At 44.3% G+C, this 14,625-nt stretch overlaps 1 protein-coding gene across 1 annotated transcript in view; it reads right to left on the bottom strand.

Annotated features, from left to right (window-relative positions):
- The window catches only part of efnb3b (ephrin-B3b), a 104,017-nt gene that overhangs the window by 13,324 nt on the left and 76,068 nt on the right, over positions 1-14,625 (bottom strand). The window contains exon 3 of the mRNA XM_061709512.1: positions 5,201-5,293. Within this exon, the coding sequence (XP_061565496.1) occupies positions 5,201-5,293 (93 nt within the window). The remainder of the gene's footprint in view (positions 1-5,200; positions 5,294-14,625) is intronic.

Genomic DNA, 14,625 nt, shown 5'->3' with positions numbered 1-14,625 from the left:
TCAATTTGAGTTTTAGTCTAGTCTTTGGGTATAGCTATCATTTTAGTTTTTATTACTTTTACTCACATTCATTCTCCTTTTAGTCGTGTCAAGTTTCAGTCGACTAAAAGTCTGAGCATTTTAGTCTTATTTTAGTCAGAATTGTCCAGGACCATTTTAGTCTCGTTTTAGTCAAAGATTGTATTTAGCCAAACCCCTTTTACAATTCAAACAAGGTTATCTTATTATTATATTATTGTTACCTTATAGACTCAAGAATACATTCATTCCAGATACAGAAGACTCTAATTTGAGTTTACAACATATTTATTTTTCCGCATTTCTCCCCATCTTTTTCTTTTCCGACGACACATTGAGTTTTCTTTTCCACGTCTCTGTAGGAAAGTGTATCCAAAGATGGTTCTTCTTCTTCTCCAGCCCCAGAGAAGATCCCGCGTTTCTCTATGTAATTTGTTTTTAATTGACGTGAACCTAGAGCTCTGTGTTAACGGCATCAGCCTCTAACTCTGCAGCTGCATCTTCTGGATCTGATTCCCCGCTGCAGCGACTGGGATTGAGGACGTGACGTCACCAGCAGCAGAACTAAACCAGAGGAAACTACTGAAAACATGGAGATTAACTATCTTTGGTAGAACATTTCGTCTCGTTTTGGTCAACGAAAATTAAGACACATTTTAGTCTCGTCTACAATATTGCTTTATATATTTAATTATCGTTATCATCACATGACCAGCAAATTTGTTGCGTCTCGTCTCGTTTTCCTCATGTGATAAAGGTTCGTTGACGACAATATTTAGTCATAATTTTCGTTGACGAAAGCAACTTTATATGTAATCGACCTATTCAGGTCTGTAGCTAAGAGGAGAGAGCAAGAAGTAGATATGATCATGGCGTTACAATAGAGAGACATTTTACCGGAGTATCAGCTGGTCTATGTGTCCAGCGCGCCATCATCAACCTATATGCACTGACATTTGGAAAAGCATGAGGCTTATTGGCTAGTAGCCCCCTTTTGACAGTAAACCAAACAGAAGTTGGGGGCGGTGCTGGCTGGATCAATAGGAACTGCTGTGTGGTCAGCAGGGGCCGGCGGTGTGTGTGTGTGTGTGTGTGTGTGTGTGTGTGTGTGTGTGTGTGTGTGTGTGTGTGTGTGTGTGTGTGTTGGATCCGGGGAGAAAGCGAGGTAGATAAAGAGTGAAATGAGAGAGGACAGGTCGATGCATGTGTGCGGTCGGCGGGGGCACATGTGTGTTCCCTATCTCATCAGAGATCACCATGAAGCAGCGTGCCGCTTATTTCGACGACAAACAACACGGACGTGACCTTTCAGCCGCGCAGCAGATAAGATGGAGACAGGAGGAACGGAGGGGAAATGGAAGAGGGAGAGCTGGAAGGAGCGACGGATGGCATGCAAAGCGAAGGGAGGCGATGAGGAGAGGGAGAAGGGGAATTTGAAAAGGGACGTGAGCGAGTTTGTTTGAATAAAAAGGAGCATGAAGGGATGGAAACACAGAGGAAGGTAGAAAATTAAGGAGAAAAAGGGAAAAAAGACGGCGGAGGGATTTATGTGCGGAGAAGGGAGCTTTTCCACTGCCAGTGTGGGGAACGAGCCAGGAGAAATAAACGCTGTGTGTGTGTGTGTGTGTGTGTGTGTGTGTGTGTGTGTGGTATTTCTACTGAGCTAAGCTGACTCTGCTGATGTTAAATGCTGATAGAACCACAACAGAACCACTCGGCTCTGTGCTGAAGAGAACCTCCAACGCACAAGGGCCGATAACGCCGCCCTGATCAAAGCAGTGGAGGAAGTGTGTTGGTGTGCGAGGGCGGTCGTGTGAAGGGCAGGTGCCCGCTATGTGCACCAACACACCGGCCAGTAAAAATGCTTAAATGGAAGTTTTCCTTTCTTTTTTCCCTCCTGCTGCTCTGTTGAAACCTATAAGGGTCATTACCTGGGAATATTTTCCCAACAAATTAGAAGTTTGCACGGCCACGACTCATTAAAACATAAAAAAAAGTCATCAACGCTGTGCTTTAAGAGCAAATGGAGTCATTTCGTTATCGCGCTTTAGCTGGCAGGTCTGCTGCATGGCTTTACGTGTGTGTTCCTCACCTTAGCGTCCGTTTTGTGAGCTAATATTCGTTGGGCGAGTTTAAATCTTTGTGTGTGTGTGTGTGTGTGTGTGTGTGTGGGTGTGTGTGTGTCCAGTATGACTCAAACGCAGTTAAAAGGCAGCGTGAGAAGGGAGTCAACAGGCCTCATTAGAGCTGACTGATCCCACACTTCTGCGCAGTTCTCACCACTTAACAAGCCCTAATATGCTCGGCGAGAACACACACACACACACACACACACACACACACACACACACACACACACACACACACACACACACCCAAACACATACACAAAGAAAGGTACATGCTGCTGTTTACTTGCATGTGTGTGAGAGACGGGACGATCAGAGAGACGGTTTGAAAGGGACGAGACTGCATGCAGGATAAGTTGTGCTAATTAATGTGTGTGTGTGTGTGTGTGTGTGTGTGTGTGTGTGTGTGTGTGTGTGTGTGTGTGTGTGTGTGTGTGTGTGTGTGTGTGTGTGTGTGTGTGTGTGTGTTAAAAAGATCTGATGTCCATGTGTCTCATGACCTTGTGTCCTGTTTTGTGTTTTCTCCCCAGGTGGACCACATCAAGCCTTATTAGAGAGATCCAATAAAGGGATGGAAGGGAGGGAGGACCCGTGGATCATGCTCCTCTTTGGAGTCTCTGTTTGCTGCTGATTTTTCTGGTTTCGCTCTTTCTGTGATGTTTCTTTACCCGTTAAGTGAGAGAACCAGAAGTCCTGTGTTTTATGTTGTTGGCTCTGTTAATGGTGGTTTAGATGAGACAAAAGTGGCTGGTTTTGTTGGTTTCGGTCAGTTTTCTGTTGCAATGCTTGGATAACAGGCAAGTTATGTTGTTTGTTACTTCAGAAAAAACCTTTTTTCATGTAAAAATCTCAGTTTCAACTTAATTTGAAGGAATTTTTAATCTTTTTTAAGAAGAGTCGTCTCACACTGGTTTATCAGCAGAAGTCAGTCAAAGTAACTCTGGACCCCCATCCTGACAACATCGTATCGCTTTAAGGCCATTTAAACACCACATCATGGCAGAGCTGACTATGACACTCAAGAAAGTAATGATGGAAGACAAAACAAGTGAAGAGGCAAAAAACCTTTGCCAATGTTGTAAAAGCGACATAACCTCCCCACCTACAGGGGGACCCGCTGAGCAAATACTACAACAGTTTGTTTGTGCTGCTTTAAGAAGATGTCGTGAGATAAAAACTCTTTTCTAAGCTCGAGGGCATTTATTTGAGTATGAAGTGACAACCAACTCAAAAAGCCAATAATAATACAATGTTGGTGTACAACAGTGATTTTTTTTTTTATTTTGGGGTCGGGGGGGATCTTTGATGATCATTCTGCACAAAATCCAAAGATCTCCTGACACTCCATCCATGAGAGAAGCAGTTTGATTAAAATTCAAATAATATGACAATCATTTTTAAAAATGATAATAATGCTGCTGCAATTCAAACAACAATGGATCTGTGGCAAGAAATAGTTAGTTGTGCACGTTTGAATATTGTCTCTTCAGTGTAAAACAATGAACACAATCATTTGTGTGGTGCTGCGGCACAGGAAGCTCCTGAAATGTCAAGCCGCATCTCAAAAACTGATTTGTCGTTTTGTTTTAATGTCATTTATTGAGCATTGTGAAACAATAACTTTCACTCTAATCTGTTTCACACTCAATATCGGCAGCTTAGAGCAGACTTTTCAGTAAATCGGGAAAAGCATTAAATAAAAAACAAAAAAAAATATTCTGCCTTCACGGTCCCCATAGCAACAGAGTCTATAGTTTAGCTGTCACTGCAAAAAGCATCTACTCATGTAGAGGCATACAGATTTAACGGTTTTGGATATTTGACATGCTCCCTCAGTTGTACATATGCATCATAACTTGTTCATTTAGCTTTGATTTCTGGTCAAAAGGTTTTTTTTGTTGTTTTTCTTTTCTGTAGGGTTGAACTCCCTTCAGAAGCAACTCATATTAAGTCCTGAAAAGCTTAAAAATCAACATTGTATTATGATCTGGCAAATACCGTCAGCCTGTAAATGTGGTGACTGACTGGAATTATTGAACTTCTGTCAGTCTTGTGACAGTCTGACGTATATTAAACCTCCATCAACATCTTCCAGCTGGGCTCCAGTGAGACGTCAAAACATCCAGTATTTCTGTCTGATGGGATTTTAGGGCTGTTTCAGAATGACTTGATGACATTTAATTTTAAACTCGAGTCGTTCAGTTACCATGGTGATTTAGCCTTCATGTCACTGGAAACCCTGGTTTTAAAGGGTTAGGGACTAAAAGTGTTCAGATTTATGACATCACATACCCCTTTTCCACCAAACCGGTTCCAGGGCTGGTTATAGTTCTGGTTCTGGGCCAGTGCCGAGTTTGGAACTGGGCTTTCTGTTCCCACTGACAAAGAACTGGCTCCGGGGCAGAAAAACCGGTTCCAAGGTAGCACCAACTCTTTGCTGGGCTAGAGGAAAAACAAACGGGTTCTCAGCTGGTTCTTAAGTTGAAGGAGTTGTGAACCAGCACCAGCACTGGCCCAGAACTAATCCTGGAACCGGTTTGGTGGAAAAGAGATAACAGATCCAGATTGCCAGCCTCCCCGTCTTTATCTACCCTCAACTCATCCTCACATCCTGCTAAACTCGTTGTACCTCAGAATTGGGAACCACAAAGCTGTATGAAGGGTTTTAAAAGAGGGACTCTCCACAGAAGACATGGGAGGAGTCAAGCAAAGTGGCTGACTCCGCCCCCTGAAACCAGGTGATGTAAGGACCTGGCTGAAAAAGTATCCTTTGTCACTGTTTGACTGTAAAAAGTCCAAAAGTAAAAGCATCTCCTGGACATTTTATTATAAACTTAAGGAACTGTGTCAACGTTTGAAAAAAGGAAACGATATGTCACCTTTTAATAAACAGATCTCCTGCAAAATATCGATCTACTGTATTAATGTTGTTCCTCGTTTACAGGGAGCCTTTGGGGGCTTGTCCGGGGTAAAAACGATGGACAAATATAGCATGTTAAGTGACTGTGCAGAGAAGACAGACAGAGAGAGAGCAAGAGAGAGAGAGGACTTACTCTGCCCCACTTTCAGGACCACCTTCATGCCCTGCGTAGCACACACTCCTCCCCTCATGCTGTCCAGGCCTTGACGCGTCCCATCTGACGTAGCTGCAGGGAAACACAAATTTGCACGATTTAAAAAGAAGCAGGTTGATACGGAGGAAAGCACAACACACAGATTCGTCTATCTCTCTCTCTCCAAAGCAAATACTAGCTGCTGTTCATGTGGTCAGCCATTGCAGAGTCGCCGGGTGACATTTGCAGAGGCGGGGTTTTAAAACTCCACCAGAAGCTCTGAAATGTCAAACTATGAGGCGGCAGCACTTTAATAAGTCCTCATTTAACAATCTGCTGGAATTCATTAACACCCCTGCTGCCTTGCATGGGCTCAACCGCTCGCAATCAGCTGCAACCGCTACTCCGACTGGAGCAACAACTGGGAGGGGGCCACGTGGAAGCAGAAACTGGCTGATGGGGGGGAGAAAAAGGGTTGTAATCCAATCAAAGCGTGTATGAAATAAAATGGAGCCCCTGAGACACAAATCACTGTTGGATTTGAGTGGAAAAACTGGACTTAGTTTCTCAGAATACAGATGAGTGGGAGCTTCGATCGGTAATACCCCCATTACTATCACTTCTTATGTTTTAATTAACAGAATTAAAGAGATTCTTTTAATTCATTATTGAGGAGCTTAATGCACAATTTTGAGACAGAAGAGGCTCTTTTTACATTCAGTGAAGATGAACGCAACAGTTCCACGCCAACGGGGATGTAGTCTCAGATTTAATTTAACACACACACACACACACACACACACACACACACACACACACACACACACACACACACACACACACACACACACACACACACACACACACACACACACACACACACACACACACACACACACACACACACACACACAGAGAGTTCAGGAGTTAGAAGAATTCAAACAGAGCCAACCAGAAGTGAATGAGAGAACTCATTGAACAGTGATTTATGAGAAGAGGATGGTCTTGGCGGAAGGTTTCGATGGCGTTAACTGACAGCGTTGATTTGTGGTGTGAGTGGCTGCTGTAACCACAACACGTCCACCAAACGCCGTCCAAATCTGCGTTCGTTGTGTCTCTGGGCCCCGCCGGACCCCTATAAACACTTGCCGTGACCCAAGTCTGGCATCTTCCATGACTTTTGGGCCACATAAGACTTGACAGCGTCAGAAATGAGCTATGAGTGTCAAAGTAGCCTGCCTGAGACAAAACTGTCTGCAGATGGTACTTTATTCTTGGCAAACAAAATCATGTACCATGGGAACCGTCAGATTCGATGTAACCAAAAGAAAAAATGGCACGTTTAACGGTCATATTTCATCTGAAAGTTAGGGTGTGGTAGTGTCTTGTGCATGCGTGCATATACATGGGTTTCTAAAGGTACTACAAAATAAAAGACTTGCATAGGTCTTAAAAACATATCATTCAGTGAATCAATCAGATTTCTGGGATACTGTGACGTCACAGACCCAGATCAGACCGACCTCTTCATCTTCACTATTTCCTAATTTCACACAATGCTACATTTGCTGTATCTTGGAGATGGGCAGTCTAAAGCGGTATGACACATCTCAAAATAGACATAATCTTCAGAAAAAGGGAGTCGGTTGACTCCGCCTCCTAAAACGGACTTATCAACAAGGCTGTAAGGACAATAAAACCTTGGGAAATTGTGTCAACCTTTGAAAAAAGGTCATGATGCGTCTCCTTTAAAGGTTCAGGCGAGGGGAGAGGGACTGCGTTGCGTCACCGGAGAGATCCCGCAAAGATGGTTACAGAATGATGTGTGTGTGCTTTCACACCAACAATGAGGGTATTAAAGATCACCAGTCCTTAGGTCGCTGAGACTGGATGGAGAGAGAGAGAGTGAGAGAGAGAAAGAGCTTTTGCAGCCCAACTGTGGTTCGACTCCAAACACCAAGTTAAGAAGGCACAAACTTCTATAATTGTCTTTTAAGTCTAAGCTAACAGAAGGACCGATGGTAATTACTCTCCTCCCTTCACCCCACCCGCATATGTACTCTTTTCTTTTCTTTTGTAGCCTCAGGGGTTAACCCTTACCTCTCTACCTAAAACATATACACAAATATAAAGTAAAATAACTTTCCTTCACCGTTTACCTTCAGGCTAAAAAGTAGCCCGTCTGAAGCAAGGCAGAAAGCGAGGGATGGTGGATGGCTCGGGAGGAGAGGAAGGAAAGAAAGGCGTGAAAAAGTGACAGCTTCACTTCTAACACCTCACTCTCTCTCTCTTTCTTTCTCTTGATCTCCCCATCCCTGCTGGATGCAGAGTGTGAAAGCGGGAGGAGAGAAGCAGGTGGAGGTCAAGGCAAACTGCAGCATGCTGGGAAAACCCAAAAAAAAACGTTTATTTTAACTCCCATGCAAAAGTTTCAATATTCCTTCAGTCTCCGTGCTGTTTGTTGAGCCACAAAAATCATTACGGTTCACGGTAATTTCTCCTCCTCCCTGCCTGAGACCTGTGAAACATCTTCTTTTACGCAGAAGACAGTTTCATTGATTTTCATAAGGCTCAGATGAACGAAGCAGCAGAGCACGGCACTCTCATCAGGGCCGTCAATGGAGTTTAAACGCTTTCCAAATATCTTTGTCATGTTTATTTTGCAGCAACATGTTACATTTGTGATGCTTAAATTAGTCAGGGTTCAATATTTGTGTGTTTGTAGTTACTGCTGATAAATGATAGACTTAAAGGCTTTAAACACAACCCCAGCTCCCTAAAGTGAAAACACACTTTCCCTCTACATGTTTTGTGTCAAAGATCCACAGACGTGACATGAGCTACAATCACCTACCCTGCCTTTAAAATGCACTAAAAACCTACATGTGCAACAAAAATCAATCTATTTGTGCACAGAATCAAAATTGTTTATAGTTGGAGCTTCGGCGCTTAAAATGGGTGCTTTGATTTCTTGCCAGAACTACCACAAATGTTTGTTTCACTTATGCATCTCCTCTAAAACGAATTGAAAACATTTAGAAATGCTGGATATTACATATGGTAATTTTTTTTATTTTTATTTTTTTTAAAAGGTAAGGTGAACGTGCCATGTGTTAATATCAAAGCTTAGCAAAATGTTCACAATCCTAGCAACTTATTCTGCATTCGTAGCAATTACACCTAATTTGGAGCAACTAAAAATTCTCAAATCCAAAATATGATTTAATCTTTCCCCATCACAACAAAACACTTACTTAGCATCCAGCTCGTGCTGCTGCTCAGACGTCTGAGCGGTCGCCCGTGTTGCTGGAATACAACGTGGAATACAACAAACAACTTATCTGAAAAGCATTTTAGATATTCTGGTAACGTCTGGGACAAAACTGGAGCTCGGGTCGACAGAAGTGTCCTGACCGAAGCCCGCGCTCACTTTAGTTAGCTGTAAATGAAAGGTCAAGACACAAAAACAAAAGCAAGCACTTATTTTAATGATTTGCAAGATCACAACACAGACTACTTTAGAATACTGTGAAGAAGTTGATAACGAGACAAGGCGCTATTTAAGAGGGGATAACATTAGCAGAAGTGTCTTGTTGTTGAAGCGGCTGGTGGGACCCGCTTTGAAGGTGGGTTTTGCAGCTGACGCAAGCTTTAGACGCAACGCATGCAGCTCCGTCATACTTGGGAGGGACTTGGGAGCAGTAACTAATCAGGGAAGGTGATTGTAACGTTGATAGGAGTGTTTTCCTGTTGCCTGGTTTTCAGTGTGGGCTTTGAAGAGGCAGCACTTCCATCTTCCACCGTCCAAGAATCTTTCTTCCGAACGCAGCGCCAGGCCTTTCTAGCCCACTTTCACCCCTGCGTGAGAGTGATTACGTGAGCTTACCCTCCTCTGTAACCCGGGACAAGGGGCAGCGGGAGAAATAATAGAACTGGACTGAAGGACTTTAACGAGAGAGAATCATTGAAGACTATGATTTCTGAAAGTAATAACCACTGACACACGAAGGAGGACGCCAAGGTGAGAGGAGACGAGGGAGGTGAGGAAGACGCGGGGGAAGAACAAAAGAGAAGGAAGAGGTCGTGCAGGGAAGTGAGGCTCGGAGGCTGATTGCCTGTGACAAGCTGTTGGTGATATGATGGGGACGGGAGACGGTGCAAGACCGCGGAAGGATTCACGGAGGAGGGAGGGAGGCCAGATCTGTGGGAGGAAGGCAGGACGAGACAGAAAAAAAAGTAGAAAAAGTTAAAAGCAGAAAGTAAGGAAGGAGTTTTAAATGACGTGATAGATGGGGGTGAGGTAAAAGACTCTAATGTCTCAATTACGGAAAAGTGGAGCCGTAATGGACACAAAGAGAGACGGTGGCGGCGGCACAGCCAAATGGAACCAGGAGAGCTTCTGCAAATGTGATTTTGCAAATGCAAGCTATTTTTTAAACATCGTAATCAACAGGTCACAAATACCACAAAGTCGAAACGCTGAAGTATATCAGGATAAATCCATTAAGCACATTAGAGGTGACACTATCTCTGTGAACATCAGTCTTACAGGAACAAAGATCCCAGCTGCGTTGTCATTACACCCAACATGTGCTCCGCCCAATCCTGGTTGCCAAACACAAACGCTCCAAATTTCCCTCCACTAGAGGGGGGGGGTGGCGGTGGTATCACCAAATCAAGGAAGAAATTATCACAGAACATCTGTGAAATCCTGATGAGAGACGGAGATGAGAGACGGAGCGGTGGGGAGATGTAGGAGTTGGCGCACTTCAAATCTTTCCCACCTCAGTTTGGGAGGACTGGGGGGAAAGGAAGAAAAAAGAAAAAATGAAAAATTGGAGCAGAGAGGGGGTGTGTAGAAGAATGAGGGATTAGATAAGAGGAGGAAGAAGGGAAATAGGGGAAGGGAGGGGAGGGAGAGGAGGGATGAGTAATTGAGACGATGATCAGCAGTGATGGCGAGATGAGAAGCGCCAGAGGACAGAGGAGAGGAAGGGCGTCACTCCGCCACCGCCGTTCGACAGGAAGACGGGAGGGAGGGGTGGGGGAAGTGGCAAAACTTAAGTAATGAAATGATACCGCAGTCAACCTCAATCAAACGCAGCGGCGTGGACCTGCACTGGCACTGGTCCATGGAGGCGGGAGGCGGTGGGGGGAATCACAGAGTGGAGGGAGTCTCTCTTGTCATCACGAAGGTCAGGTTGGGCCAATCCACCTCTCCACCTCCATTACCCACACTCTAAAACCTAAACTGGAAAAACCAGTTAGCGTTTCCTGGGCTGGTTATTCTGACTTCTTTTCCAAGAATTATAATAATGTCCAGAGATAGCAGAGGCTGCAGGGTGCTCAGCGGGGCGACGCTCTTTTAAGTGCTGGATTAAATCTGTTGTCCCCAACGCTTCGGTTGTTGTTCCTCCGGGTCTTACACTCATCCTGCTATCTTTGGGTATTTTATACTCGCAGTGAAAGACATGCTTCCCGGGGACTGCGTCATCATCCAGATGCACTTATTGACAGAGGAGGGGGGGGCAGAGATGCCTTTACTGGCGCTCTAGCCTCTGGTGTGTGGCGGCTGCGTCATGACTGAGTCACGTCAGCAAAGAGCAGCGAATGCAAATCCAATGTGAAAGACTCACCAGAGGTGGGTGTTTGGTTTGTGCTGGGGGGCGGGGGGGGTTGGTGTACTTGGCTGCAAATCAACACAAAACCAATGTATGGGCTTTGCTTTCAGAACCTTCCATTTAATTCCCATTTGTTTGGCTTCTTCACGCCACACGCTCCTAACTGGGGAGGGAGTCTGTCCGCTGGAGCAGCTGGAAGTCTGGTGGAGGGTTGAGCGTGGGAGGGGGCGGGTCTTCAGGGTGGGATTTGCTGAATCCTCCCTGTTGAAATGTGGAGCCCTCACTCTCCGAGGGTGACATGGAGATAATGAAGAGTATAAAAACTGATCTCCTCTCCCTCGAGGCGGTGCCCGAGGATTCAATCTCGCCCCTTACTTCCCCCCATAGGCCCTCCCCTTTGCTGCTGAAATTTCCTGTAACTAAAAACGTCTTCATAAATCTGGTTTGACACTTTTATAACCTGGTCATGACGCACTAACGAAGCTATCACAAGCTATTACCTGGCCACGGTGGCCAAGGCATTAAGTTGTGTACCGAAACAGAACAGGCATTATTTTAGCCCCCCGCCCCCCCCCTTTACAACAACACGCACACGCACACCGGCCCGGTATTACTTTCACTAGCATTCCACCTCCAAGCACACGGCACACTATTACTCCCAATACAGCATGAAGTCCTCCAAACTTGTTTTTCTGCAAAGGGTGAAGGTTTTTCCTCTTCCATTGTTGCAGACAAAGGCCCACTGTTGTGCGTGTGGTAGAACTCGATCCACAAATGGGACCAGCTACAAACAAGGATACGCTCAAAGACGTCTGCATGATTGGCGCCTCTGGTGCGCGGCGATATGACGGTATGCGAGTGGTGTGGAAATAGAATAAACATGGTATTTGCATAGCTTTGAGATTTTGGGCTGATAAATGTTGGCTTAGTAACACCCAAGCAGCCAAATATAGCACTTAAGGGGTGTAATTTATGAAGAAAATTAGTGTGTGTGTCTGAGTGAGCTTGAAAGCATGTATTTCTGTGTTTGAAATGGCAACATGAAAACTTTAAGATAACACAACTTGGCCACCTTGTCAAAACTCCTCGGAGGCCACCTGAGTCTAGAAACAGCTTCATTCGTCGTTGCGATGCAGATCTGCAGGAAAATGTGACATGATCGACGAAATAGATGAAAGTATCCAGCTTCCAAACTTTTTCACAGCCCAGAGTTACGTCATCCTTTATTTGCTGAAGCTGTGATGTGGGTGAGGTGAAACTGTGGTGGCTGATGTCTGGAGATGTTCATTTGGAGAGTAACTCAACACCTCAGACTCTGTGTTGTGAACTTCCTAAACATAGGGAGGCGTGACTGGTCTGTAAAAAAAATGTAGGTAGGTAGCAGGTCCCAATATAACATCCATGTAAACACCAAAATATGACAGATTTCTCCTGAGACGAGGGAGGGCTGGATCAAGTAGAGCGATGACTCTGACCCCTAAAACCAGCTGCTATGAACACATTTGCAAAGGCATGATTGAGATGGGAGCTGTTGATTGAAACATGTAGTATTTCTGACTACAGCGTGAGAAACATTTAAATAAGTCCTCAGGAAATCTTGTCAAGCTGTTAAAAACATGGTAAACAACTTGAGATTAGGGCTGCAATGATTCCTCGAGTACCTCGATTACAAAAAAAAAATTATGGAGGAATTTGTTCTGCCTCGAAGCCTTGTTTAAATAAAATTTAAACTAAACGTGACACAACGTGCTAACACGCATGTGTGTCTTATAAAGCAGAAGAAGACGACCCGGGACTGACAACAGTGACAGCGCCGATGGGAAAACACAGCAAAGCGAAAGTAATAAGAGGAAAAGAAAGAAGATGTCGAAGGTGTGGGATCATTTCAAATGAAAAATAAATAAAAAATATATAAAAATAATAAAAAAGGCCCCGGTCCACATGGTGTAAGACTTTTGTTCCGAGTCCCTGTCCACAGCCAAGCATCTCTATTGAAGCGTGTTGGTTCTGAATTTGAAGTTGCACAATTTAAAAGTAGTGTTTAAGAATATTTTTTATTAAAAAAAATGTTTTTTTTTTAATGTTTTAGGAAACGTTAAGTTTAAAATAATTGTATTTATTTTTATTGGAAAATGTAACAAACGGTTTGCAGTTTACTAGTTTGCATAATATGTAAATAAATGTAAATTATTCTCATAAAAGAAACAAATTGATTGTTTTTAATCAAGTAATCTGTCTCTTTTTCTATTATATATTTATAATTGGGCTTTAATAAAGCAAAAGTAAGTTTTATCTGATTACTTGATTCATCGATGGAATATTTCATAGAATAATCGATCACCAAAATATTCCATAGCTGCAGCCCAACTTGAGATTGGTGCTTTTTGATAGCAACCCGGCAGATAAATAGAAAGCTCTCTTCTAACGTTCAGACATGTTCCTTGCAAATGTCAGCAGGCGGAGGGACGTGGACGGACTGAGGTGGACGGACCGACGCCGAGAGCCAAGTCCTGGCCAAAGCTCAGCTTCACATCATCTGTCACATGCTGGCCGGAGGCAAGTGCACACATGCATTCAGAGGGAAACAACCTCTCATGCGATCCCGCCCCTCAATTTCACCCACCATTTTCCCCTAACGTGCACGATGCCCGTTTACGAGCCACCGAGGGGGGAAATGATCTCAGTGTCTTTGCTCGCGTGCGGTTGATCTCTCCTCTGTGCTCGATGACATTTTAATTCTCAGCAGTCATTGTCTTTCCGTCCATCCTGTTCCATTACAATCACCCTCCCACCATCCACCTATCCGCCCCCGCCTCCCTCCCTCCCTCCCTCCTTCTGCGTCTCTGTTTTCCGATGTCCTGTTCGCTTGAAGAGCGGGCGAGTCCTGTATCACATCGTATTAACTTCCAGCATCACACACACACTCAACACTGGGCCCTGCTCGGCTACAGCCCGCCCCACCTCCTCCTCCCTTCCTCCCACGCTTCCCTCCTGCTGCCCATCACAGTAACAAAAAGAAACACTGAAGTGAGGAATGTACCTGATCACTACCTCTGACAAACACTTACATGCATGTCGTGCATGCGGTAGAGGCCTGATTGCTTCTGGCGGATCGGCTGCCGTTTCACCGCTCGCGTCCGACGCACGGACTAAAGAAACATACGGCCTGAAAAAACACGCCATCGCATCGCGGTTAGCCTTCGACTAATATCCATAGTAAAGTAATGGACAGCGCCGCATCTGTCATGATAATCCATCAGCTCACATCTGCTCACTCACCTACATACTCACAATTGCAGTATGTTTGATTTAACCTCAGGGACCTGAAATGGTTGCTGCTTATGTCTCTGCCTGTTCTCGTGTCTGTTTTTTGTCTTACAGATCTACAAGTGTGCTCGTTGTGCATTTCCCTGTGTTTTTCGCGTTTTAGACTAGCAGCGGATGTCACCCCTCACCCCCGACCCCCCCTTCACATTTAAAAAAAATTACACACACACACACACACACACACATATATATATATATATATATATATATATGATATATATTATATACTAAAAATGCATATATATATATATATGCCTTGGGTTTTTACCAACATGGTATTAACCATTAATATATTAAAAAAAAAAAGATAATCCATCAGGGAATTATCTTTCGTTATGTTTCGTGCAGGGCAAAGGTCAAATGTTTCGGCACGTCACGACAAATCCTCTGCTACATCGTCTGGTTTCCGACACGACGGGCTGATGATGGAGGATGATTAGAGACTTACTTTGAGGTACCGCATGAACAATCCATTTG

Source organism: Cololabis saira, chromosome 20, assembly GCF_033807715.1.
Source record: "Cololabis saira isolate AMF1-May2022 chromosome 20, fColSai1.1, whole genome shotgun sequence".
NCBI lineage: Eukaryota > Metazoa > Chordata > Actinopteri > Beloniformes > Belonidae > Cololabis > Cololabis saira.
Note: the sequence above shows the minus strand (reverse complement) of the source record. Positions and strands in the feature narration are given on the sequence as shown.